The following is a 23,774-nucleotide window of genomic DNA, read 5'->3' as shown; positions in this document are numbered from 1 at the left end:
ACTAGATTCATTTTACATTCAGTAAGTTAACAAGGTCAAGGAAACCATTTTAACTCTAACATGTGGCTTTCTGCAGCCATTTCATATTCTGTTTTTTGATTTTGCACCTGGACACCAGTCAAAAACAGATGATTAAATAAGCAGTGAGCCTCAATTGAATTATAATTGAAGACTTAATAATTAATCATTCATTATTACACTGGGTTATACTTAAAACTCAAGTTGTTTTTAAATTCCATTCTGCAGTTTCTGTAAGAAAGAATGTATGATCAAGATAAGATGGTTTGCAGTGAGATCACCAGGGCCTTGGTCAAACCTTATTTGGAACTTAATGATTAGAAGCTTTGTACAAAATCACATAGAAGAGGTAAAATTAACAGTTTCATTGTATTCCAAATGGGACAATTTCTGCAAATGGCTGAAACCAACTGTATCAATTCAACAACAAAACTGACCAAACATTAAGTTATAACCAAGCTCATTTGAGTTGGGGTAATGACTATTAAGGGGTTAAAAAACCCAAAGCTAAGACAGACCCCTTGCTAGTTGTGTACTGAGACGAAGTACCCAAAGAGACAAGATTCTGGTTGGTGTTGTTGTCAAAGAAAGGGCACCGAGGGTTCCACTTTTTCGGCCTGATCAACCAATCAGACACGTTAAAGTCTATTTTGGACTGATAAACATACCTTTTTCTTTCTATATTGAATTATTTACAATTAGATCTGATTCGGAAAGGCAGTAGTGAATTGATCGTAATGTCAGATGTGCGTTCTGTATATTCGATTAAGAGAGCTTACCCATACAATCCCACCCCATACACTCTGGCTTAAGTAATTCTATATTTTAACTCTGTATCAATAAGTATTCTTCTTTCAAATAAACTTCTTTTAATTTGCCATCCGAGAGCCCAGTCTTGTCTTATAAGTTAAAAGTCTTGAGTTAAAACAAATCAATGGTGATTGGGTCGATTACAATTGGATTCAAGTAATTTATAAACCCGTACAAATTTCCTACACCCTCAAGTACAATGCAATATCTGAATCATTTGTGGAAGATCTTTACAATTAGTCATTATGTACCCTGTTGCAGAAAATAACTATTGATACAGATCATAATGACAACATGGACAACAATTTTTTATTGGTTGATAGGAACCTATCAAAAGAGATATCAAAAGATAGGTGGATGGGGCATGGGGTGCAGGGAATAAGACTATAAATATCTGACAGCAAACAATATAAAAGAATGTTGCCACCAACTATCACTCATTTGATGAGTTACCTGATTGACTTTGGTAGTTACCTGTTTAGCTCTTATATCATACCAATAAGACCTATTCCAATTAATGACTTCTGGCAATTTTAAAGTTGGAATACCCTCTCTTTATTAAAAAGAATCTTTAACTTAAAGCAAGTTTGCAAACTACAAAAAAAAACTAGATCAACTAATCCACAGATTTTTTTTTTAATCAGCTACGAACAACACAACTGAATAATTCTTTTAATATAAATATCTAGGGATCAAAATGATCCCCAGCTACAAAATCCACTTGTCCAACATCAAGCTTCCTTTGTTACACTAGATAGGATGAGATCGACACCAAATCTACAACATTCTGAACTCAAAAATCTGAACGACAATAATTTGGAAATGTCTGGCTTTAAAACGACATATTACAGAAGCTTGTTTGGTTTCTTTTTTTACACCAACTTTGTCTGCAAATGTGATGCTACCTTCATGAGCGAAATTAGGAAACATCTCAACAAAAAAGCTGCTAAAAGTTTGGAACTCTCTCCTGCAAATGACAGTTGATGCTAGGTCAACTGTTAATTTTAAATCAGAGATTGATAGATTCTTGTTAGCAAAAAGCATCAAGGGATATGAGGCAAGGTTGGGTTGTGGTCCAGCCACAATCTCTCTGAATGGTGGAACAGGCTCAAAGGGCTAGCTGGCCTACTCCTGTTACTATGGAAGTACTGTACCTGCTCTTCATAAATTACTCCTTTCACCGTGCTAATGCTTTAGTAGAAGATGGTAGTTTCAATTGGAAAGAGTAATAAGCATTTCTTGTAATTTATTCATACAGCTTGTTAATGCCTGTGTTACTCTAGTTAAGCATAATTTTTGCCAGTGTTCCAATAGACACTATTATTACTATTAAAAGGTTCTCTTATTGATAAGATTATGTTACGATCCCCAGCGGAGGTTACAATTAGAATAGTTGAAAAGCAGGGGGAAAAACAATCATGATCATTGAAAAAGTATTAGGATAACTAATGGGACTCGAGGCTGACATGTCCCCTAGATGCGATGGCCTGCATTCTAGGGTTTTAAAGGAAGTAGCTGCAGATATAATGGATGCATTGATTGCAATTTTCCAAAATTCCCTAGATTCTGGTAAGGTCCCAGTGGATTGAAAAGATTGAAAACCCACAAATGTAGAAAGTAGGGAGACAGAAAACAGGAAACCATAGGCCAGCTAGTCTAACATCTGTCATGGGAAAATGATAGAATCTATTATTAACTAGATAGTAGCAGAATATTTTAAAAATTGTACTACCATCAGGCAGAGTCAAGATAGTTTTGTGAAAGGGAAATAGTGTTTGACAGATTTATTAGAACTCTTTTCTGGATGTAACAAGCAGAGTGGAGAAAGGGGAACTAGTAGATGTAGTGCATTTAGATTTCCAAAAAGCACTCAATAAGGTGCCACATAAAACGTTACTGCACAAGAGCTCATGGTGTAGGGGTGATATTATTAGCAAGGGTAGGTGAACTAACAGGAAACAGTTGGGATAAATGGATAATTTTCGGGTTGGCAAGCTGTAACTAGTGGAGATGCCCAGGGATCAGTGCTGAGGCTGCAAACATTTACCATATATATCAACGACTTGAAGGGACTGACCGTATTGTAGCCAAATTTTCTAACATGTAGATAGGTAGGAAAGTAAGTTGTGGGGAAAACACAAAAAGTCTAAAAAGGATACAGATAGTTGAGTGAGTGGGTAATAATTTGGCAGATGGAGTAGAGTGGGAGAAAATGTGAGCTTGTCCACTTTGGCAGGAAGAATAGAAAAGCAGAATATTAATTAAATAGAGTGATTACAAAATGCTGCAGTACAGAGGGATCTGGGTGCCCTCGTACATGAATCACAAAATGTTAGCATGCAAGTACCGCAAGTAATTAGGAGGGTAAATGGAATGTTGGCCTTTATTGGAAGTATTATGGAGTATAAAAAAAGGGATGTCTTGTTACAACTGTATAGGACATTGGTAAGACCACACCTGGAGTACGGCACATAGTTTTTGGTCTCCTACTTGAGGGATATATTTACATTGGAAGCAGTTTAGAGAAGGTTCACTAGGCTAGCTCCTGGGATGAAAGGTTGTCTTATGAGGAAAGTTGAGCAGGTTGGCCCTATACTAATAGGAATTTAGAAGAATGATGGGTGATTTTATTGAAACATATACAATTGACAGGTAGATACTGGGAGGATGTTTCCTTTCATGGGGGGCACAGAACTAGGAACACAGTACCTTTAGGTAAGGGGCCTCCCAGTTAAGTTGGGGATTAGGAGGAATTTTGTATTTGAGGAAGAATTTCTTCTCCAAGAGTCGTTAGTTTTTCAAATTCTCTTTCACAGAGAGGTGAAGACTGGGTCATTGAATATATTCAAGGCAGAGTTAGATTTTTGACTGACAAGGGAGTCAAGGGTAATGGGAGAGTTAAGTCCACAATCAGATCAACCATCATCTTATCGAATAGAACAGGCTCAATGGGCTGAATGGCCTACTTCTGCTCCTTGTTCTTATGAGCCTTACATGTGCAAATGAACTTTTAAAAAATAACCTGAGTACAGACCAATCAGAACCAGAACCGCTTCAGGTCATGTGTGAAATGCACCCACAAAACTGGTAGCATAAAACTTGTAATTAGTTATAATAAAAACAAGAAACAAACATACACTGAGAAGTATCACCAACTCAGCTGTTTTGCTAGAAATCTGAAAATGATTCTATGAACTTAAACATCTGTTACATCCTAACCTAAGCTGAATTCACTTCATACTTCATGTTTGAGGAAATGACTCAAATCTTTATGCCCAGTTCTCAGTATTTCCCAAGGCAGTGAAGCCTAGTAACTGCCAATAACAGCACTATTTGAAAAAAATCTGATGGCACTATTTCAATAAAGAATACGGGAGTTATCCTCTGTTTTGTAGCCAATACTTATGCCTCAATCAACATCTCAAAAAATCTGGTCATTAACACATAGCTGTTTGTGGGCATTTGCTGAGCACAAATTAGTTATTGCATTTCCAACATTACCATAGCAACGACATTTGCTATAAAGCACTTTGCGGCATCCTAAGGTTTTGAAAGACACTATATAACATCTTTCTTTCTTTAAAATGCAATGACATGGAACGATTAGACATTAGAAGTCAAACCATAGGGAACGTCCAGATCGATTCAGAGTTTAATAAATGTAAGCATGGAACTTATAATAATTGACATTCATTCCTGCTATTACCTTCCAATGTTTTTTCCGAATATAAAACTCAAAGAATACATATTTATTCTGAAAATTTGATATTATTTGATAATTTATGAAAAAACAAAAAGCTGTAGCTATGAAAGATCTATCACTTGCACACGGGCTCATGCTCCTCTCAAATTCATCTCATCTGACCTGTGCCTCCATTTTTGCCCTTCGTTCCTCCTCCTCTTTTCTCCTCCTCATGTTCTCATTTTCTTGTTTGGCCTCTGCGAAGGCTTGGAGGAACTGATCAAAAATCCCAAAGAATTCATCAGGTTGTATTCTGCTGGTTTCCTCTCCAAAGTGCTTTATGGCTTTATTAAACTGGGAGCAATGTGTAGTGATGGAGAAGGAGAAAAACAGAAATTTGCTTATCGATCAGATAACAAATAGAAAGCAGATTTGCAACAAAGAATATAGTTATCATGCAGATAAAATTAATCAAACAGTACAGTAAATTTTCAGCTGTCAGAATACAATCAGAAAATCCAATTTTTGACAAGGACACCAAATCTTTCCATTTTTCACTGATTTTAGCTCAAAATATGCAACTTGCAATCTGATGAACTTGGCCAAGCACCAGCTGCTAACACAGGATGTAATTATTTCTGATGAAGATATACATAATAAACTTCCCAATTGGATAAATAGCACATTTTGCAAAAAAGCAGTGAGATTTCCTAGAGACCAATAGTCAACAGAGGAAACTTAAATATTAACTTTGAAATTTCTTCCTCATCTTATGTTAGAATTTCATCTTGCCTTGCATCAATCCTAAACAATGTTATCATCTCTTGGTAGAGACCAACTACATCATGGTGGAAATCTGCATCCTATCACAGTATTTGCCACTATTCTTTGCCAAATGGCTTTCCCCATTGCTTGTCTACTATATTCAATTGCACTATTCCAGCAAAGCTCTAGTTATGCCCAAGTCTTCCAATATAATGCAACAATTTATATCATGCACAGAATTACTACAGCAGGATTTCCACATCAATTAATATGCAACCGAGTAAGGTCAGCATTCTTTGTTCCTGATTTCAGCATGCCTCTTTAGTCCCCACCTACTCTCTCTCTAATCTTCTTGTTCTCATTTCTATTCTTCCTTCACTTTGCAAGATCTAATAAAAGCAGCAGTAAAAAGAGCAATACACACTGTGGTGCTCAGTAATTCATTTTTGATCATAAAACTATAGTAAACATTTTATTAGTAAAACATTCATTTACGAAGTTGCTTTGATGTAGCTTTTCTTTCCCTCTTATCATACTGTTTCACTATTAGTACCATCTGTACACATTTCTTTATAGTCCTGAGGCAAACGTATTCATTTTATTAAAACAGGAACCAGGCATGTAGTTAAGCATTCGAATAAAGGATGTGTAACCACAGAAAGTCCTGAGAACACCAGGTGGTCAAAAATATATTCGTTACTGAGCAAATTTCTACATGACCAATATTTGTGTTCAGATATTAAATAATAACAAGACTCTACCTAAAGACTGAAGATTATACCATAATTATTTAAATAGTCATTTGGTAGTACAGAACTTGAGTATTGCTGAAAGAGAGATATAGAAGCTTTTTGTCTTGCACTCATCAGGACACTTTGCAAGAATATCAATATAAGGGGAAAACAACAGTCTATACCAAATGTGGAAAAACTCAGCAGGTCTGACAGCATCTGCAGAGAGGAACACAGTTAATGTTTAGAGTCCGTATGACTCTTCATCAGAACTGAAGAAGAGTCATACGGACTTGAAACGTTAACTGTGTTCCGCTCCGCAGATGCTGACAGACCTGCTGAGTTTTTCCAGCTATTTTTGTTTTTGTTTCAGATTTCTAGCATCTGCAGTATTTTACTTTTAGTCTATACCATATGTGAGGAGAGTGCTGATTGGTTGGCAAGTGACGATGCCATGGAGAATGCATCAGTGATGTCAATTGACAGTTAACTGCCAAGCATCGTTTGAAATTTAAGCCAGGCAGCTTGACCCTGATTGGTCACGGCATTGGCCTGAGTAATGAGTCAGCAAATGGCTGTCACTTATTTTGTTTAGCTGAAACAGGCACAACGTGTGTACATGTTCTTTATGTCTGCAAAGAACAGGGCCCTGTGAGATAGGCAGAGCGTCTTTTTGGCTCGACAGCAGCATCCTGTTAGTGGCGAATACCACTAGATGTTGCTAATGCATAGTAGCAGCGTGAAAACAGCTAACTTCACTTGTGACAGCCTTAGGCCCATTCATGAGTCTGGATGATATACAGTGCAAAATGATCTGATCCGGGTTTGCAGGATGCCTTTGATGCGCCCTATTTCAGAATCAAGCTTGCATGGTGAGCAAATGGCTCGGGCCCTATTTACAAAGTTGCCAATGAGATCAATCTTATCGCGTGTGGAACTGTAAGAATCTCTATGCATATATTGACCAGTGAAGGTGGGCTTGTGGTAGAGAACCCCCTAGCAAGTTCCTCAACTAGTACGTCAAGGAAGGGGAATTCATTTAACTGTCCCATTTCAAAGGTGAATTTGAGCGCTAGATGGAGCCCATTAAGACATGTAAGGAATATTACACTCAGCTGCGGATTTGAATATAGCAAATGTATCATCCACATATTGGAAATATGCAATGGGTAGGAGGTTAGGTGTCATTCCATCGAAGATACGTTTTTCATGGAACGCAACAAAGTTGTTTGCGAGAGATGGGCCTAGAGGGGATCCCATGACACCACCATCTATTTAGGCATACAGTGTCATTGAAACTGAACTCAACTTAGCGAGGTGCTGAGTTCATAAGGTCAATGAAAAATTTGAGCAACAGGTGAAGCTAGCTGTTTCATGCTACTACTATACAACAGGAGTGGTATTCGCTACTAACAGAATGCTGCCCTCAAGCCAAAACTACATTCTGCCTATCACACAGCGCCCTTTTCTTTGCAGACAGAGATAACATATACACACATTGTGCCTGTTTCAGCTAAACAAAATAAGTGACAACCATTCGCTGACTCATTCCTCAATGCCTTGACCAACCAGGGTCAAGCTACCTGGTTTAAATTTCAAACAATGCTAGACAGTTAACTGTCAGTCACCATCACTGGTACATTCTCCATGGCAACGCCTCTACCAATCAGAGTCCACTTGCCAACAAATCAGCACTCTCTTCACATACAGTATAAATTGTTGTTTCCCCTTTTATTAGTATTCTTGCAATGTGTCCTGATAAGTACAAGGCGAAAAGCTTCGACATGTCTCTTTTTTCAACAATACTTAAATATTTAAAATAAAGCATATTTTTAAAAAGTTGATTGCCACTGAATTTCTAATAAAATCTGTGTTGGCAGCAGGGACCGAGAAAGTGTTATTTCTCAACTAGAATAAAATTACCACGTTCAGGGCTCAAACACTGCAACAATAAAAAGCTATCTTTTTGAATCGGTTCCCATAGAATATTAATTTTTTTTTCAAATTATATGCTACAAACACTTCTTCTGCAGTTGCTGTGCTACCAAAGATCTTGACCTGATGGATCCAGTCTTTTCTCCTATGTAAGTACTGCATAGGCTGCCAGAAAACAGCAGTCTTCACTGCAATAAAGCAGAAGCTGAAAATGATAAATCATTTTATTTAGACTAACTCTGCCAGCAAATATCTGGCTCCAGTTATGTAATTCTAAAACCAATCAACAATAATGGCAGTACAGTGTTGGCCCATGTTAGAACATTATCACATGACACCAGAGTAGAAGGAAGTAAATGTGACTCCCTACTTCATAGTTTTCAATCTCATTCACCCTGCACGGAGAGTTGGGTGTAATGACCAGCCTACTCCCCGTTAGCAAATAGTGAATCTCCACCCGCAGCTATGCCAGAGCAATACTATTAGCAGCCACGAACAGGATGCTCACTCATATGCAGCAAGTCCGTGGCATGGAGAGACTGAAAGGTGTAAGGAAAGAAAACCAGATTAAAAAGGTCATGATCACAGGAGGGTACAGGTCCCAGAAAAATTCCAAATGTACTAGGTTTATAGAGTTAAGGGATATAAAATTTAAATGAAACTTAAATCTGTGTATGTTATTTACCAGATCTTTAGCTTCCAACAGAAGATCCTCCACATCAGAGAAGCTGAAACTTGCAACAGTGATAAACTGGCTCACTACAGAGACAAATTTGTCACCGGACTGTGCAGGTTGGGATTTTTGGTATTCCAGCTCCTATGGGAAAAAAAACAAAGCAATCTACTTATCTAATAATCCAGTTTAAAAATAAATATGTTTAAATATTTTCCCCTCTGCACAGATCTTAAAAATTTATAGCACTGATAAAAGTGATTACTGAACTCCTTGAATATTGATAACCACTGCAGAGGTGGTTTGAGGGGCTGGGGACAGAAGGGCTTGGGAGTAGACTGACTGGTAGCAGCACAGTTTTTCTGCTCTTTTCTCGCTTCTGAGAAAACTGCATCATATTCTGAATTGAGCATTTTACCAAAAAAATTCCAGGTAATCCTCGTTTAAAACGCATTCTAATAGCACATTTTCGTTTTAGCACGGTTTGTAAATAAGGGACGTTCCCAGAATAATGCTGCCGCCATCTTTGTTTTAGTGTGGTTATTGCATATTCTCAGTCTTTTTTGAAAGCAAACCGCCTCTTTGAGGCTTACCCTTCCTGGACCCCTCCTACCTGCTCGCTGCTTCCCCCTCCCAGACCTCCCCTCCCACAACCCACCTCTCTCTCTACTTCCATCTCCCAGACCCTCCTGCTTGCCACTTCCCTCACCCGAACTTCCTGTTTGTCGGCTTCCTTCTCCCAAATCCTCGTTGTGAGCAAGGACTTGGGAGAGGGGTAGCGCAAGTGAGGGAGAGAGAGGGGCCGCAAGGAGTGGGGTGGTGGCAGGAGACAGTGAGGAGGGTTAGGGAGGGAATTGGTGAGCAGGAGGATCAGGAGAGGCAGCAGGTAGCAAGCAAGCAAGCAGAAAGATGCTGAAGCTTATTAAGGGTTAAGTTTATGAGTAAATAAGATGATTTTTGGGTCAGTAAGGTCCAAGGCAGCCAATAGGTTTTTAATGTAAAAATTACAGGTCAGGAACATAACCCACCCTTATTCCATTGTTTTCTTATAGGAAAGTGATTTTTGTTTAGCATGCTGTTTTTGAGGAACACATTAGGCGTGCTAAACGAGGAAGAGCTGTGCATGACAATTGTACAAAACCACTTTTAAAAGCTACATAATATAAATACAGTACAAGAGTATTTCCTTTTTCCAAGTTTCTTTGTGCTATCCTCCTACTCTGTCTTTCATCCTTCATGCTTTAAAGAAAACAGGAATAGTGCAAAGATCACAGCAAAGCTCGTTACAAAAAAGCCACCCGTTTTGAATAATGTGCACTCATTCCCATCTGTGATGCAGAGATATAATTTTTAGCACAAACAACACAACCCTTATTTTAATAACTAAAAAGGAAAGACTTTTAAAAATACCACAACTGAGTTCCAAATTGGATCATGAAAAGGAGACATAATGTTATATTCTAATTTCTGTCACAGTACACAATCCTTTCAAGCCTCACCAAAATATCATACATAAAAGTCATAATTAATTCACAAAATACAAAATAATTCTAACTTCATAAAGTGCAATTAAATGGTTTATCATTTTCCAATGAACTATCTTTTAGCATATAGTGCAAGAGTACAGAGAAAGACAAGCCATTCCTTAAAAATAATCTTACAAAGTTGTTCTTGTGCATCTGGTTTCCCCCTTTTTAAATTCCTGTAACAATAGAATTACACAGGAAAGCGAAAATAAAAAAAAAACAAAGCAACAAGAGAATCAGAGTTGGCCAATGTGTATCCTGTGGCTGAGATGTGGACCGTGTACAATGTACAATTCCTGGTTATCTCACAGCCAATACACTAATAGAAATATTTTGTACAAATGTGCAAACACCAAATTAACTAGCAAGCTTATTAAAAGTTACATTTGACAAAGAAATCAGGGTGCCCTGGTGCAGAAGGTACACAATATGGGAAGGAATAGGCACATGTGTAGTGTAACGAGGAAGGAAGTACATTTAATGTTAAGGGAAATGGGATAACACTAATGACCGTCATGGCTTCCCACCCTGACTTCCTTTGAATATATAATAAAGAAAACAATCTAACAAGGATTATAAATTTAAAAAAAAGTACAGGGAATACTTACATTCTCCACACACTTCAGACCACTTTTCAGACTATTGAATTCTTTTTCCAGCTCAATCAAACTACAAAAAACCCATACAACTCTGATAAATGGACATGGTTTAGAAAACATTTTCTCAATCACTGAAACAAAATCCCACTTTAAACTTTTTATTAAATTCCCACTTCCCCAATTTTAGAGATTGATACTTTGACAAACATTTTTGCAATGGAAATCAGCTGTGAAATACTTAGGCAACCCATTCATTTGAGCTGTAGTTTAATTCAACATTTATGAAGGTAGGCAAAGTTAACTGCTTCAAGGTACACATTCATTTCCCGAACCCAATTCCACACCACCCCGCCAGTGTTAGAGGTCATGGTCTCCACCACTTAAAAAGAAAATGGCAGATGCATGTTAATACCACTATCTAAAAGTTTCCCTCCAAGTCACATTTTATCCTAAAATGGATCAAAATCATGAACTCTCTGTCTAACAGCACTATTGCTGTTCACCATATGGAGTGCAGTAATTCAAGAAGGTGGCTCACCACCAATTCTCAAGGGAAATCAGAGATGGGTAATAAATGGTGTTTGTGCTATTGGTGCTCATACCCTAAGAATTAAGATAAAGGCCTAATTTAGAACATTATCCTTCAACAAGTGGCAAATTGGCATGAGGAATGGAAGTCAAGAGTTGAGAAAGCTGATATTTTTTCACTTGCATGAAAGAGACATCTCACTCCTACAGATGTATATTGTCCGAGATGACACTAGAACACAGAAATGACGCTGCTCAGAACAGCACCTTTTATGCATCATGGAGAAAAAGAATCATAGGACAAAAATCTGAGACCATGCTGTCACCAGCACTCAAAAATGGGCACAATTTCTGCCATTCTATTAACAACTTTGAGAAGATCAAGAGTTCAGAATCTCTCAGTGTCTATAATTCACTGTTGCATGAAAAAATACACAAGTTAACCAAAATAGATTGAGCCATCTCTATCATCACTGTATTTGGTTAAGTGGTTTAATCTTTCAAATGGGTGTTGGGTATGGATCTCTAATCATGTAACCACACATCTTGAAAACTTACTTTACTTTGGCTGCATCAGGAATGCTACGCAAGTCATCATGTATGTTCACCACTTTTGGGTATTTCTTCTCCAAAATTGTTATCAAATAGTGCAAAAGGGTAATGTTCCTTGAACAAGAATAATAAGGTTCATTAATTTTAAGCAGTCAAAGATACAAAGCAACAAAAATCCGCCACCGCATCAAATATAGAACCGTAGAAGCATTTTGGGATTTGAAGACACAAAATGGCCAAAATATTTTAATTCTTCTCAATTTGGACCAAGTAAAATGTAAAAGAAGCTCCAAACACAACTAGTTCCCCAAGACTCAATGTCCAAATGTTCAAAACAAAACAGAGCTGCTTCCTTATGGCGTAATCATTTTTAATTTAAAGCCAAATCGGTTCCCTCAGACATTTGACCATGCTGGAGATACTATGTGACATGCACATCAAGACACAATGTCAATGAGGGCAGACTGAGGCATTCTAAGTGGGCAGGGAGGGGGCGAGGGGGAGAGTGGGAAGGGCAAACAACAAATTTCAGTGGGAAAATTGCAAATTTATTGAAGCTTTTTGGCATGGTCTAATACGTGGGAATTAAAAGCATACAGGGCATTATTTGACATAACAATATAAAAACATTTAGTTGCAAAGAGACAAACAGACTAATGGGCAAAACTGTGGCAAATGGAGCTTAAGCGTGAAGTCTTGCATTTTAGATCTAAGACAGGAGCAGTGGAAAGGGACTAGAAGCTGTGGATGAGTGAAGAAATTTAGGTGCCCATAAATGCAAACCATTAAAAGCAAGTGCACAGGTAGAAAAAATATTCAAAAAGTCTAACTGAATGTTAGCCTTAATCTCAAGGGCATTGGAATTAAAAAGTGAGGAAGTGATGTTTCAGTTCTACAGAGCCTTGGTCAGACCCCATATGGAATACCAAACTGTGTTTTGGGTACAGCAGCTTATGAAGAATATACTGACCTTGGGAGGACATAGCACAGATTTACCAGAATGATACCAGAGCTTGAAGGGTAAGTTATAAAGCCAGGTTGTATAAGCTTGGTTTGCATTAATTTGAATTTAAAAGGTCATGTTGGGGTCTAATTGAGCTATTTAAAATGATTAAGATTTTTATTGCATAGGCACAGATTAAACTATTTCCTCTGGTGGGGGAATCAAAAACAAGGGGGGCAATTTTAAAATTAGAGCTAGGCCTTTTAGGAGTGAACTCAGAAAACAGAGTAGCATAAATCTTGAACTCTTGCCCACCCTCCCCAAAAGGATCATGCATGCTGGGTCAAATTTTCAAAACTGAGATTGATAGATTCTTGTTAAGTTAGTGTATCATAAGAGATATGAAGCAGGTAAATGAAATAGAGATAGTCAGTTACGATCTTATAGAATGGTGGAACAGGCTCAAAGGGCTGAAAGGCCAATTCCTGTTCGAATGCAAAATATTTTCATGAAAAGGTTACTGCACAATTTTTGAAAAAGAAACCAAAGGCATTTTTCCATAATACCCAAGGGAATTGTTGTACTGATTCCGGAGGTTAATGTATAAGCCCTATCCCTGGCTTTGAACATTAGGAAAATTAACCTCTAAGGCCATGTCTTTGTCAATTTTAAGGTAAGCCTCTAGAGCCAGCAAGCATAACACATTGAAGAAAAATCTTTGATTACAATCTAGGTGATGTAACAGGGAGCAGCACTGCCTCTTAAAATCACAAAGCAACAATGAATAATCTCATTTTAAATGAGCAATATCAGTAATGTCTTACTTCTCAATACTGGACTTGGTGTCTGCAATCTTGTTGAGACTAGAGAGTTTGAAACCATAAGCATTGCCTCTTTGTCCCTTGTTCATGTAATTGCCAAAAGCTAAAACCACCTCCAGCAGCTGCTTCAGATTTTTGCTTTGCAGAACTTCCTTGGAACTCAAAAAAATAGCTGGAAAATAATAAAACAAGTCGTGTTAGTGAAACTAAGTCTGATAGTAGTATACCAAATCCTAGCTGAGGTACAAAATATTTAAAATTAAGTGGAATAAAAACTAAAAAGTAACAAAATTGAGAAGAAACTCAATGTTCTTATGCTATCTTAAAAACATAAGCTCTTACTTCAAGTGATAAGCAGTGAAATTTCACTTTTGATGGTTTCCCTAAAAAGGAAGATTAATTCTACGCCGGATTGTATTAGTCAACAAAATAAATTTGCTATAAAGGAGTAAACCTTCCCAGCTTTCATTATAAACTCAATTTACCAAGCTTCATACTAACCCCTGACTACATTACACTTAGTTCAAATATTTATTTTAAAATATATTTCTAATTCGAAATTTCATCCTCTTGTCTTGAAACATGATAGTTACATTCTACACATGAGAAAAAAGATTCAAGTCCTTGAATTAAATTGGTCCAGATAATTTTGTTAGAAATTCTAAGAGTTGAATGTGCTTGTGATTTGCTTTGAAATGGCACAATAGAAATGTTACCATGTCACATATATAAGCAATGTTTTTTTGCCTGGGCTGACATTTCCTGAAATCTGTGATACAATTATATTTCCGCCAATATTTCTCAGATTATGCTTGCTTATTTTAAATACTCTGCCTCTAATTTGAATTAGGTGATCTAGAATTCTCATGATGTGAAGCTCAAGTTTTGAAAACTAACCAAGGTACAGCAATAATCATGGGCGGTTTTAATCGACGCATAGATTGGACAAAACAGATCAGCAAAGGTAGCCTGGAAGATGAGTGCATAGAATGCTTTCATGACAATTTCTTAGAGTTGACATTCTAGAGCCAACCAGAGCGCAGGCTATTCTAGGCCTGGTAATATGTAATGACACAGTTAATAATATCATCATAAAGCAGCCTTTAGGTAGCAATGATCATAACATGATTAAATTTCACATTCAGATTTAGGGTGAGAAATGTGACTCTAAGACCAGAGTTTTAAACTTAATTGTAGGCAATTACAAGGGTATCAAGACAGAGCTGGCAAAAGTGAGGTTAAAGGGTAGGGCAGTAGAGATGCAGTGGTAGACATTTAAGGAGATATTTCATAACACTCTCAGCAAAGATACATTCCAGTGAGAAAGAAAGGCTCCAGGTGAAAGATGCACCATCCATGGCTAAAGTAGTTAAATATAGTATCATATTGAAAGCAAAAACATACAGTTCTGCAAAGATGAGTAAATCCGAAGATTGGACAGAATTTAAAAACCAGCAAAGAATGACTGAAAAAAAATGAGGGCGAAAATTAGTGTATGAGAGAAAGCTAGCTAGAAATATAAAACCAGATAGCAAGGGTTTCTACAAGTATTTAAAAAGAGTATCTAAAGTTAGCTTTGGTCCTCTAGTGTGTCTGGGGAATTAATATTGGGAAATAAGGAAATGGTGGAAGCACTGAACAGATATTTTGTCTTTTTTCACTGTGGAAGACAAATAACATCCCAGATATACTTGTAAATCAAGAGGTGAAAGGGAGAGAGGAACTTAAAACAATTACAATCACCAGGGAAAAGGTACTGAGAAAACAATTAGAATCAAAGGCTGACAAGTCTCTAGAACCGATGGACTTCATCCTGGGGTCTGAGGGGAAATGGTGCTGAGATAGTAGATTCATTTGTTGTAATTTTCCAAAATTTCCTGGATTATGGAAAGGTCCAATCAGATTGGAAAATAGTTATTGACAATCTATATCAAATGACTTGAAGGGACTGAATGCGTGGTTGCTAAACGTGCTAATGACACAAAGATAGGTAGGAAAGTAAGTTGTGAAGAGGGTATATATATCTATATCCCTTAGCAGGCTCCTTAAGGTGAATGGGAAAAAAATTTGGCAGATGAAGTATAACATAGAAAAATGTGAACTTGTCGATTTTGGCTGGAAGAACAGAAAATCAGTACACTATTTAAATGGAGAGAGATTGCAGAACTCTGCAATACAGAGGGATCCAGGTGTCCTAGTACATGAATCGCAAAGAGTTAGTATGCAGGTACAGCAAGTGATTAGGAAGGCAAATGGAATGTTGTTGTTTATTGCAAGGAGAATGGAATATAAAAGCAGCGAGTTTTGTTGCAATTGCAGACAGCTTTGGTGAGACCACATCTAGAGTACTGTGTAAAGTTTTGATCTCCTTAAGAAAGGATATAATTTCATTTGAAGCAGTTCAGAGAAGGTTCACTCAACTGATTCCTAGAATGAAGGGGTTATCTTATATGGAAAGCTTGGACTGGTTGGGCCTATATCTAACTGAGTTAAGGAGAATGAGGGGTGATTTTATTGAAACATACAAGATCCTGAGGGGACTTGACAGGGTGGATGCGGAGATGTCTCCTCTTGTGGGAGAGACTAAACACCAGGTGACACTCTTTAAAAATAGGGCTCTCCCATTTAAGACGGGGGAGAAATATTTTCTGAGTTGTTAATCTATGGAATTCTCTTCCTCAGAGTAGAGGCAGGGTCATTGAATATTTTTAAGGCTGAGTTAGATTCTTGACTGACAAGAGTGTCACAGGTTATAGGGGGTAGACAGGAAAATAGAGTTGAAAATAGAGGCCACAATCAGTTCAGCCATGATCTTATCAAAAGACAGAGTAGGCTCGAGGGGCCAAATGGCCTACTCCTGCTCCTAATTTGTATGTTCATACGTACATCTCATCATCTGACCTGACTTTGTGGGACTTAGCTTGGCTGGTACAGCTCAACTCCAAGGGCCCAATTTTAATTGTTCTTTCCTGTGGAAATCAGGCTTTGGGGCAATTAAACTAACAGTTACCCCCACTGATCCCACTTTGATCCTACTATGCTCCCATATTAACCTCATCTTTTGAGCAGGCATGCAGGATACTCACAGGAAGACATTTCCAATTTTAAATATGCCGATCAGAATTAAAAGCGTGATTTAGCCAACAGCTCATGTAAAGCTTCAACTGCTTACCAGAGACCTGAAGTAGCTTCAAGGAAACAGTGGATTTTGTAAAGAAAAGTTCCATACTACAGTTAAAGAATCTTGCATAAAGGATCGATCTAGCAACTTGCTTTCTCCACACAATATTCTATTATAAAACGCAGATGCCTTGTTTCCCTTATTGTGATATCATCGGCTTGTACTTCAGCAATTTGCCACACAAAAAAACCTAAACTTGCAAAGGCAGACATGTTGGATGCCTTGTTACAGCAAACTCTGGACTATTATTTAACTATCACAATATCTATGAGCACAATGAAGTTGAATTTCTGCTAGGGCTCTCCTGTTTCAGCCATAATTTGATGCAAGAGCTACAGAAAATGGCATCTTTTTGGGGCTTTTGTCGGTCTTACATCAAAGTTAAGACAGATGAATAGAAGACCAGTGGGAAATCATCCCCATCATATATTTAAATAAGTTACGGTTGTCAATATACCACCACAGTGGCAGTGATGTAATGTATTTCTGATGTACATCAACATGAAAGTGCACTGAAACTTCAAGTTGTAAGACCACTTTCAATGGGTAGTTTTGCACCTTGAGGTTTACACCAGATAAGGATTTAGCAAGTTTACAAGCAATGCTTTAATTCTAATGTTTTGGGTACTATTTATGGAACATTAAAATTTGAGGGCTCTTGATTATTCACCAATTTTAATTATCTATAAGAGTGGGACTTCATTAAGGTAAACAAATCAAAGTTCCAGTTACTTTATGCTTCCCATCAGCATGTCTCCAGATAATTTTAGGGGAAACTACTTCTAGTTAAAAAGCTGTAAATATAGTAAAGCTATAACTCTTGTATGGGCACAGTGCACTGTAGTGAACCACTATCACAAGAAGCGTAATTGGGTGTGGCACTATCCTGGTAAAATGCATTGTGTTTACACGCACTAACTAAAAACTATTCAACTTTGTGATTGAATAATTGTTGAATGTTGCAATCTTTAATTTTATACACTAAATAAAAATATGCTTATGATAAATCTATTGGCAGTGTTTTTAGCACATAGCTAGACAAAGTGTAGACTAGCATAAGCTTATCACATGCAATATTGAAGAAAACGACAACAGCTTTCCATCGCTAATTCTTGAGGCATGATGTTTGTTTTATCTTTGAATGCTGACAGGGCTAAAAGCCATTGTATAGCAAGAAGGCTGATAAGAACAAAGTTGTACCTTCAACTTTAGGTTTAACTTCAGCTACTCTTTCGGCAAATTTCTTCTTAAAATACAAGGACTGTAATCTTTGCTGGTAGTGAGGAATTCTAGTGAAAATAAAATCAATCCATGTAAACATGAACGGAGTTTTTGACAACAATTTTCAGATGGAATACTTGCGATCACTGAGCAATCAAATCAGATTATTCCAGCATGAATGTGCATTTCTTTTCTAACAATGACATTTTAACGAAATTTCAGGATGTTACACCCCAATGTATTTTAAAGCAGATACCTGCAAAAATAATCTCCTTCATACACACACATACAACTGAGTTCTAAACCAACCTGTTACTTCCAGTTATTTAAATCTTTGGGACTGAAATTCAGCTTTGGCTGAATCACAAATAAGCTCAGTCACTCATTATGTACCTGACCCAAATTTCCTTTCTTTTGAACTCAATGGAAAGGAGGATGGGGGCAGGGTCTATAACTGGTAGCCAATCTGCTACTGTTTATTTACACCCCCACTGAAGTTAAATTTCACCCCTTCATATTTAAGTCTATTCCTTAATATAATTTTTTAAAACCTTTAGCAGTCTCCAGAATATTATCAAATTATTGCACAGGGACGTACCTAAAATATTTTAGTCCACAACACTACCAAATAAAAATATAAGTATACCAAGTATGAAAAAAATGTTTCTAACTATAGCTCAGTTTCAAAAAACAAAACAAAGCTAAAAGCCTCTGTGCATTTGAGCAATATTTTTATTGGTTCCAGAAAGTTTTGGCTTAGTAAAATGAATACAATTGTTTTAACACGTCAAATCTTTGGTCAGATTCGTGAGGGAGCCTGTGTTTTTAAATTTAATTTGTATTTTTTGAGGCGGACCTTAAGTAAAACCAAAACTGAAAAGGGAACAGAAAAGGAAACAGGATAGAAACAAAACTGACCCTCCCAGTTTCTATGAAAACAGAAACAAACTGAGGTTTGGAAACCAAAACTTCTGGCAAACTGAACCTGTTTAAAAGAAATCAAAGGTCACAGCTCAGCTCAAACTGGGCAGTACAAGTTGATGAGTGCACTGGTACAGTACAGGCAAGCTGAAAAAGACAGAATGGCAGTGTCCAGATCCAGAAGCCTGAGAATAAGTTGCTGCATCCGTTTCGGTTTCTTGATGATATTGATGGGTCTACCCCATCCAGATCAAGTTGAGCAGGTTCTGCAGACGTGTGCCTTGCGGTGAACAATGTGCCATGAAACTTGGGTTGGTTATGTGCTGTCAGCTGGGATCAAACTAACTCCTAGAAGAAGCTGAAATTCTTCGTGAGGAAGACAGAGTTTGAAGGACTTTGACTGAATGTGATCACCAAAATCTGAGTGGACTGCTGAGCCAATTTGCAAAATCTATCTTAGTTGTATCTGCCATTTAATGTGCAATTCATAGTTTATATTCAACCATAATTTGCCTGTTATTTCATTTTTAACATGAAGCTAGCATAAAGGATGGATGTTTAGTGTTTGCTTTGTTAACTCTAGTTAAAAAAAACTTCTGTTTTAAACCATGGAATCTTGTGGCTTTATTCTTTTAGTAAATAACTGGAATTTCTAATTTTGTCTACTTTTAAAAAAAGTTACTAGTCTCTACTGAGGTCATAACATTGTTTTATCCTCAATTGTTTCTTTTTTTTTTGTCCAAAACAAATAATATTTGAACGGTCTACACGTTCCACAAAAAGTGCCCTACAAATTCACTTCTCTAACACAGGGATTCCCACTTGGGGAACTTGCAGACACAAAACACATGCCCTAATAGCATAGGGAACAGCACACAAAAGCACTGTACCACTAAACTATTTTGCTCATGGATTTCTGGTTACATCAGTATTTTGATGTACATACCTGCTCATTTCATATAAGAACCTGTCTGCTTTTGCCATGCGCTCAGTTTCATGTTTGTGCTCCTCCAGCATATCAATATCACTTTTCTCAGGGACAAATTTCAGCAGCTAAAAGGAAAATCAAAGTTCATTTCTATAAAATGTATAAATATGGTTTATTTTGAGAATCTTTCCTCAGTTACTGTGAATTACTTATTTTATTTCCAAATTCAACATTTTCTGTGTTACACATTTCCATTCAAAACAAGGTGGCTTAAGAACCAATTAAAGCATTCTAATCCAAACAAATTTCTCCAAAAGAACTGGGGTTGCACATGAATAACCCAAAGTCAAGTCACCAGCTCCATCATTTTTCATCTTTCCACGTGTGGAGCCGCTGGTCCCTTTTAGAAACCTCTCCACAATGGCACGATTGATCATCTCTCACCACACTGTTGTATGGCACTGCAGATCAATCAAATGTGCCATCATGCCTTTCAGGCTTTATTTATTTTTGAATATTTGTAATCACATTTTAGATGGATAGCCAAGTAACTTCCTTTAATCTCAAAAAAGAATCCAACCAAAGATGGCTGGGTAAGGGGGTAGGTTGGGTGGGGGGGGGGGGGGGGGGGGGGGAGGAGGAGAAAGAGAGAGAGAGAAAAGGATAGGTTGGGGTTGCTGTTGGAAGGGGAGACAACCAATGACTCTGGAGGCTCACAGCATCAAAACTTTTTCCTGGCCTTACAGAAAAATTCTTTTATCAGTTTAGACATACAGACCCGTATACTTGCTGATATTAGGAACATTTTACCTCCATTGATATTGGAGAAATGAATTTAGTACAACGTAATTAGATAGAAATTCAGACAAGCTATCCTGAAGGCTTAACTAGTTAAGACTAAGCCATACAGGCAAGGAATGCTTAGTTTGATATCCTGTGTAATGTATTAATTGTTCTCAGTTGAATTGGTGGTAGGATCACAACAATTAGCCTCAGCGCTAGAAGTTGAAAGGCGGTGGGGGCGGGGGGAGAGATGGTGGTGGTGTTTATTGGTGGAGGTGGAGGGTTTTTATGAATAAGAGAGCTTTTTCAATATAATCAATAGGCACTTACAACTTTATTTTATCTCATCTATGCATGGCTCCGGAGGTCTGCCCATGGTAGATGCTAGGTGAGTTGGCATGGTAGGCATATGGTCAAAGGGTGGAGGGTGGGGGACATGAGCTGGCACTAAGTTGGCATAAGGCTATAAAGGGCCTTGGGGTGAGCGGGGGAGCATAGCTCTTCATGGAGGTAATGAGGGGCCATAAGGTGGCATGGATGGGCAATAAGGTGTGTGGGAAGTGAGGGCTGTTTCACGTTTCATTCTTTTTAAAAAAGTATTTTGGACACAGCGATAAAGCCCTGAGGCAGACCTTCCTTTCAACCCACTTCCACACCCCACATTCTCAATTCTTCTGGGCTCACCCACCCTGACTTCTACTCTAGCCCGCATCCCTCAGACCAAAAATCCGACACCCAGGCAACCATTTTTAAAGGTTGGGTTCGTGGAGCTGGGAATTTTCTTATCTCTGCCATACCGACCCAGGAACGAAAATCTGGGCCACCCTGTTAATTTAAAATTTGGTGTGTAAATGAAAGGTCCAATAAACTTCTTAGCCCAAGTGTCACATTCACTCTTTTCATTTCAATGCTGTATCAGACCCTTACCACCCTCCAACAGTTTTTATTTTTCTATGGATAATCCAAGACTTTGGTTCTGGCAATTTAACCTTGACTGGTGACCTTAATGATCTAAACATCAATAGATTTCAAGGCTCATAATACAAATATTTCACAAGAGAACTTAGTACTTGAAGTAGTTGTGAAATTGCATTTTCCTCAGGTCACTTAGTTTGGGTAACTGGTAACAGTCAGCAGTGACTGGTGCTTTTTAATGCCTCTCCTTCATCTTAAGGAATGAGGACCCTTGATCTGGCCTATATTACAAAGCTTCCAATTCATGCAAGCTTGAAAGAACTACTACTTTATTTTGTTCACATTTTAAACTGTAACCAGCTGTGTCCACTCAGTTGACTAATAGCAGTCAGATGTGGCAGCATGAAGCTGAATTGATGAAAGAGAAGTGATTAAGGTGCAAGGAGATTCCTATAAAATAACGAGCCAGCTTCTGTCACCCTAAAGCAATGTTATATATGTCAAACATGAACAGAAAAGCTGTCCGTAGTTTCAAATAATTGTAAACCACATGTAATTCATAATCCACTACTCAAACTTTTTACAAATCACTTAACTGTATTAAAGAGGTCTTGTATTTCAGATCAAAAATATTCAAATCCACAATAGGAGTCTTTTTTAAAAAGTGTAAGACTAACTGAAATATGGTATTAATCTTTTAATACCATAAGCAATTTTCAAATGAGTGTGAAGAATTTCTAAATAAACCCTTAATGTACATAGTTCTAAATAACCTGATTTAGTGGCAGTTTTATTGCAGACATTAGTTTTGATACACAAACAAATTTTTTAAAAAACTTAAAACTGTCCAAGTGTACATCATCAAGCAATCTGGCACTAATATGCATCAATTGGTTGTCCTTAGTGAATTCACTACAGAAAGACCCGCTTGAAATTTTAACTTTTAAAAATAAATGGTTCTCACTTTCAACTTAATTTTCATTGTGGCACTAAGTAACTAGTGGTCAATTTTTTTGAGAAGTGTATTTTACTACACCTTCATATTCATTGTGCACTTCAAAATATACCATTTACTCTATTACCATAGAAGGGGTGACGTGCAGACATGGGGGTACACTTCCTTCAATGTCATTTAGGACAGGACAGCAACTTTAACCAAAACTGATGGATTTAAAGTTAAAAAGCTGAACTGATGCACAAACCTATTCAAACAGCAACCTGTTCAAATAAAAGTCAAAAGGTTATATGGTGGTAAAGCTTATGAGATCTCTATTGTGGTATGCAATGAGTGGGAGGGTGGTAGCAACTTTGCAAAATTCCCTCAAATCAACTTCCTGATATTCACCACACCACCTAGCATTTCCTTCCAAGGAGGAAAACCCAGCTGGTGCGTCATGCTGGGCCATTATAGTGCACTTCCCAGTCATCAGCTTAATTACAGAGGTTTAGGAGTAGTTCAATGCATGAAGTTCTGATTACAAAACGTTTGACACAGCACATGTTGGAGAGAATAAAAATACTTTTAATAATGGACAGGGACAGGCAGTTAACACACTCCATTGCATTTCACTTTTCCAAGTTGTTATACTCCTATTGCTGGAATTACCTGTTGGCCCTACACTGTCCCTCATGTCAATCTATGGCTAGTAGGTGCTATTCCATAGGGTAGCACAGCCAAAAAACCAGATATGTTTTCTTTCCCCAAAGTGATGTCCATTTAGCAATCCCATTAAGAACTTATAGCATGTAGCTGAATAGACCAGAGCATAGACGTTGAAAAATTAAATCAGACATCAGCAGCAAGAAAACGATTTCTTTAAAAAGTGTTCGACTGTACCAATGCCAAAAAAAAACTTCAGAAATTTTCAGAATCTACCCTTCCTATTTAAAAACATGTTATTTTTTATAGCAAGAATAGCATTTTAAATGATTACATAGTTCCAATCTTATAGGCTTGTAGCTATTTGTATATAATTATTTTCTTTACACATGATAATTTAGTTACCAACTTCAAAAAGCAGAGCAGCTAATTCCAGATTTACCACAGCCTTCATGGAATCATATAGCACAGGAGGCTGTTCAGTTCACTGTGCCTGTGTCAGGTTTTTTTTGAAAGAGCCATCCAAATAGATCTCCTCCCCTGCTCTTTCCCTTTAGCCCTGCAAATGTTTCCTTTTTAAGTATAGGTCCAACTTCCTTTCCAAAGTTACTAATGAACCTGCTTCCACCACCCTTTCAGGCA

General features: G+C 37.5%; 1 protein-coding gene across 6 annotated transcripts in view; it reads right to left on the bottom strand.

The window, feature by feature from the left end:
- The window catches only part of daam1a (dishevelled associated activator of morphogenesis 1a), a 182,894-nt gene that overhangs the window by 2,165 nt on the left and 156,955 nt on the right, over positions 1–23,774 (bottom strand). For all 6 annotated transcript variants that reach the window (XM_078562726.1, XM_078562729.1, XM_078562727.1 and 3 more), the window contains 7 exons: positions 19,853–19,959; positions 17,965–18,053; positions 13,587–13,755; positions 11,826–11,933; positions 10,749–10,809; positions 8,627–8,758; positions 4,694–4,864 (listed from right to left, as the gene is read on the bottom strand). In XM_078562726.1, the coding sequence (XP_078418852.1) occupies positions 4,694–4,864; positions 8,627–8,758; positions 10,749–10,809; positions 11,826–11,933; positions 13,587–13,755; positions 17,965–18,053; positions 19,853–19,959 (837 nt within the window). The remainder of the gene's footprint in view (positions 1–4,693; positions 4,865–8,626; positions 8,759–10,748; positions 10,810–11,825; positions 11,934–13,586; positions 13,756–17,964; positions 18,054–19,852; positions 19,960–23,774) is intronic.

Source organism: Cetorhinus maximus, chromosome 18 (genome assembly GCF_964194155.1).
Source record: "Cetorhinus maximus chromosome 18, sCetMax3.hap1.1, whole genome shotgun sequence".
Taxonomy (NCBI): domain Eukaryota; kingdom Metazoa; phylum Chordata; class Chondrichthyes; order Lamniformes; family Cetorhinidae; genus Cetorhinus; species Cetorhinus maximus.
Note: the sequence above shows the minus strand (reverse complement) of the source record. Positions and strands in the feature narration are given on the sequence as shown.